Genomic DNA, 4,829 nt, shown 5'->3' on the forward strand with positions numbered 1-4,829 from the left:
CCTTATTAATAAAAGTCTATTCATGTCAAATGACAATGAAAGCAAGCACTTTTTGAAGAACATTCGACGATACAATTCTATGTTCGCGTTTACCTCAATGGGTGGTAAGGTTGACCATACCGTGAATACTGGTAATGCTCCTTTTTGCTACAGAATTAGTGGTGAAAATTACCATTCTATTGGTAGTCTTGTGCCACCAAACGGAGTGAAGCCTAAATTTTGTCAGTTATACATATACGATACTGAAAATGAGTTGGCAAATAGGCAATCAGTTTTTAGGTACCATTCATGAACTTATTTTATTAATAACATTTATTTTAAGTGTATATTTACTTAATATTTCAATTTGATGAAACAGGACTTCAGACAATGCTTCCTCATCATCCACTTCAGATGAAACCGATAATAAGCTGATACAACAATCAAAGCAATGTTTGATGCCGAAAATGTGCTTGTGAAAATTTATAGGATGGTTAGAGATTGCTTCCAACAAAATCCTTATACCACTTTAAAGCTTCGCCTTATTGGCAAAAGAGAACAAGATGGTCGGACTTATAACTTACCTACTTCCTCAGAGGTTGCTGCTCTTATTGTTGGAGATATCGATAACGCACTTGAGAAAAGAGATATCGTTGTCGAGACACAAACAGGTTCATTAAAAAGAATAAGTGAATTGCATCCATCCTATCTTGCACTTCAGTATCCTATTTTGTTCCCATATGGAGACGACGGTTACAGAATTGACATACCACATAGGGGTGTCATTGATGTTACTAACAAGAAACGTCCGAATTGTACAATGAGAGAGTTTTTTGCGTATCGTGTACAAGATCGTAGTAACCAGTTTTCATTGATTCTAAATTCTCGACGCTTATTCCAACAGTTTTTGGTTGATGCTTATACGATGATTGAGAGCGAACGACTTAACTTTATAAGATTTCAGCAACAAGATCTCAGGTCTGATACATATGAGAATATCCGGAAACTAAGATATAATGGCCAACAAGATTTGTCTAAGGTTGGAAAACGTATTTTCCTTCCATCTTCCTTTACAGGCGGGTCACGATATATGATGAAAAACTATCTTGACGCAATGGCAATTTGTAAATGGTATGGTTATCCAGACTTTTTTATAACCATTACCTGCAATCCCAAATGGCCGGAGGTTCAAAGGTTTCTTAAGGACACAAATCTTAATCCGGAGGATAGGCCTGATATTTTATCTCGAATTTTTAAAATAAAGCTGGATGCCATTTGTAAAGATTTGAAAGACCGTGATTTGTTTGGAAAAGCTTCTGCTGGTATGTTTATAAATTTACTTTTTAAAAATAACCTTAATTATATTTACAAGGTTTTTATTTTTTTTTGTAGTTGTTTACACTATTGAGTTTCAGAAGCGAGGATTGCCTCATGCACATATGTGCTTATTCATGGAGAATGATTACAAACTTCCAACTGTAGACCATGTTGATCAGTTTATTTCTGCAGAAATCCCTGATTTAAACCAAGACCCGGAACTATATACGCTTGTGAAAGACCATATGATTCATGGTCCATGTGGTAATGCTAGAATGAGCTCTCCATGTATGGTTGATAGAAAATGTTCAAAAGGTTTTCCCAAGAAATTTCAAGATCACTCAACCTTGGATTCTAACGGATTTCCCTTATACAGAAGAAGAGATGACGGTTCCTTCGTTTTAAAAAATAAAATTCAGTTAGACAATAGAAGTGTTGTACCTTATAACAAAAAGCTTTTGAAAAGATATCAGGCGCATATAAACGTTGAATGGTGCAACCAAGCGGCGTCAATAAAGTATTTGTTCAAGTATATTAATAAAGGTCCTGATAGAGCAACAGTTGCTGTGGTTCCGAGCAACAATGAAAACGAACAAGCAGAAAATGATGAAATTAAAGAGTATTATGACTGTAGGTATATATCTGCGTGTGAAGCGTCTTGGAGGATTTTTTCTAATGAAGTTAATTATAGGAGTCCTTCTGTTATGCGTCTTCCTTTCCATCTTCCTGGACAACAAACAGTTTGTTTCGGTCCTGATGAAGATATTAATCAAGTGCTAAACAAACCATCTGTGAACTCATCAATGTTTTTAGCTTGGATGCAACGTAATCAAGATCCTAACGACCATGTTGCACGTACACTAACATACGTACAGTTTCCGCGTTTTTATGTTTGGAAGCTTGACAAGCGTATATGGGTTCCGAGAATAAAAGGAAAAACAATTGGAAGAATTCATTCCGTTTCTCCTTCTACCGGTGAAGCGTACTATTTAAGAATTCTTCTTAACAAAGTTAAAGGACCAACATCGTTTGATGATATTAAAACAGTTAATGGTCGAGTGTACGATACTTTTAGAGATGCTTGCTATGCGCTTGGTTTGTTGGATGACGACTCTGAGTATATTGAGGCCATCAAAGAAGCAAATATATCAGGTAGTGCAGGTTATATTCGCAATTTATTCGCCACCATGTTACTGTCAAGCACATTATCTAGACCTGAAGTTGTCTGGGAAAGCACATGGAAGTATATGACAGATGATTTTCTGTACAGATTCTCAAAGTATCATCGTGTTTCAGGTAAAATTATAAATTTCATATTATTGTTTTTTGACAGTTACAAAAAATTTACCATTAAATTTATATGTGGTTTTGATTTTTCACAGGTTTATCAATTCCTGATGAGCAACTAAAGAACTACGTTTTATGCGAAATAGAGAAGTTTTTAACTCGGAATAATTCATCGCTTCGGAGATTTTTATCAATGCCTTACCCGGATACTTCATCTTTAGATAACTTTCGCTGCCGATTGATTAACGAAGAGCTTGCTTATAACAGAACAGAGTTACAAAATGTTTATCAAGGTCAGGTGAATTTGTTAACGGATGAACAACGTGCAGTATATGAAGAAATTATGAACGCAGTTCATGGAGACAATGGAGGAGTATTTTTTGTTTACGGTTATGGCGGGACCGGTAAAACGTTTTTATGGAAAACATTATCTGCTGCAATTAGGTCAAAAGGTCAGATTGTATTAAACGTTGCATCTAGCGGAATTGCATCATTGCTGTTGGAGGGAGGAAGAACGGCTCATTCTAGGTTTCATATACCTTTGAATCTTAATGAGGATTCCGTTTGTCATATAAAACCAGACGATGATGTAGCTAAATTACTACAGCAGACCAAACTCATTATATGGGATGAAGCTCCTATGGTTCATAAACATGCATTTGAGGCTTTGGATAGAACTATGCATGACATTTTCAATATATCTAATTCATCCAGGTCTGATGTTTTATTTGGAGGGAAGGTGATTGTATTTGGTGGTGATTTTAGGCAAATACTACCTGTTGTTCCAAACGGTGGACGTCAAGAAATTGTGAATGCCTCATTATGTTCTTCTTATCTGTGGAGTAAGTGTAAGTTGTTGACGTTATCTAGAAACATGAGGTTAACTGTTGGAAGACCATCATCTGAAGTTGAAGAGATTAGTAATTTTGCAAAATGGTTGTTGGACGTTGGCGAGGGAAATGTTGGTGGTTCCAATGATGGAGAAGCAATAATTGAAATACCACCTGAGCTTTTAATTGATAGCATATCTAATCCAATTTCTAGCCTCATTGATTTTGTTTATCCGTCAATCTTGGATAATTACAATGATCCTAATTACTTTAGTACAAGAGCTATACTTGCGCCTAAGAATGAGGTTGTTCACGAGATTAACGACAGATTGTTGGCAGTTTTCCCTGGTGAAGAAAAAGAGTATCTTAGTTCTGACAGTCTATGCCCTACTGAAGATGGCAATGTTGATCAGCAAAATATATATTCTCCTGACGTGCTCAATGGTCTCAAAGTGTCTGGTTTACCAAATCATAGGTTAGTGCTTAAAGTTGGGGTTCCAGTAATGTTGTTGCGAAATATTGACCAACGAAATGGTTTGTGTAACGGTACAAGGTTAAAGGTCACAAAACTTTACAGCCGTGTTATTGAAGCTGAGATAATTTCTGGTGGTAATATTGGTTCTCGGACATTCATACCTAGAATCAATTTGGTACCTTCGGACCGAAAGATTCCTTTTGCATTTCAAAGGAGGCAATTTCCAATAACTGTATGTTTTGCAATGACGATTAACAAAAGCCAGGGACAGTCGCTATCTAAGGTTGGGTTGTACCTAAGACAACCAGTTTTCACACATGGTCAATTGTACGTAGCTTTATCCAGGGTTACAAGACGAGATGGAATCAAGTTACTAATACTTGACAATGATGGCAGGCCTACAAATAAAACAACCAATGTCGTATATAAAGAGATATTCAATGGATTGTGACTTTTATATTTTTGTCCTTTTTTTTCTTTACGTTATTTGTATCATTTTTTATTATATGCGAAGAAACTTATAACGAAGTATTTACGCATTAAAGTATAGTCACATTCTTATGTAGTATTGAATCAACAGTTATTTCTGGTAATAATATTGGTACATGATCTTTTATTCCAAGGATCCATATTTCTCCGTCCGACAAACTAATTACTTTCAAATTATATAATGTAACCGATTCAGATATAAACAACAATAACTTATTATGTTAATATATATACATACACATACTAATCAACAACCTTTTATAGATGATACCAACATTACTTACATTCCAAAATATGGTTTTTTTTTCAAGATATATAACTAATTGTCTTTAAGGTTAACCACTAGCTGCATGTCCATAATAAAAGTAAACATACCATCATAACCACTCATTACATGTCCAAAACAAAAGTAAACATAACATAAGTAGCATAATATAGTCCTGAATTCGAGT

The 4,829-nt window shown here is 35.2% G+C and overlaps 1 protein-coding gene across 1 annotated transcript; it reads left to right on the plus strand.

Moving 5' to 3' along the window:
* The first annotated feature begins 469 nt into the window (after nucleotides 1-469).
* Nucleotides 470-4,339, plus strand: LOC118491474. Its single transcript, XM_035989288.1, has 4 exons — nucleotides 470-1,301; nucleotides 1,372-2,592; nucleotides 2,679-3,580; nucleotides 3,683-4,339. The coding sequence occupies exons 1-4, from the start codon at nucleotides 470-472 to the stop codon at nucleotides 4,337-4,339; spliced, it is 3,612 nt and encodes a 1,203-aa protein (XP_035845181.1).
* The last annotated feature ends 490 nt before the right edge of the window (nucleotides 4,340-4,829 follow it).

This window comes from Helianthus annuus, chromosome 4 (genome assembly GCF_002127325.2).
Source record: "Helianthus annuus cultivar XRQ/B chromosome 4, HanXRQr2.0-SUNRISE, whole genome shotgun sequence".
NCBI classification, from domain to species: domain Eukaryota; kingdom Viridiplantae; phylum Streptophyta; class Magnoliopsida; order Asterales; family Asteraceae; genus Helianthus; species Helianthus annuus.

Bases quoted from the DNA above. Each gene is read 5' to 3' on its own strand.
- LOC118491474 (XM_035989288.1), top strand. From the start codon at position 470: ATGGTTAGAGATTGCTTCCAACAAAATCCTTATACCACTTTAAAGCTT. The intron at 2,593-2,678 runs GTAAAATTATAA...GATTTTTCACAG, and splicing joins AAAGTATCATCGTGTTTCAG to GTTTATCAATTCCTGATGAG. The intron at 3,581-3,682 runs ATACCACCTGAG...GATCCTAATTAC, and splicing joins ATGGAGAAGCAATAATTGAA to TTTAGTACAAGAGCTATACT.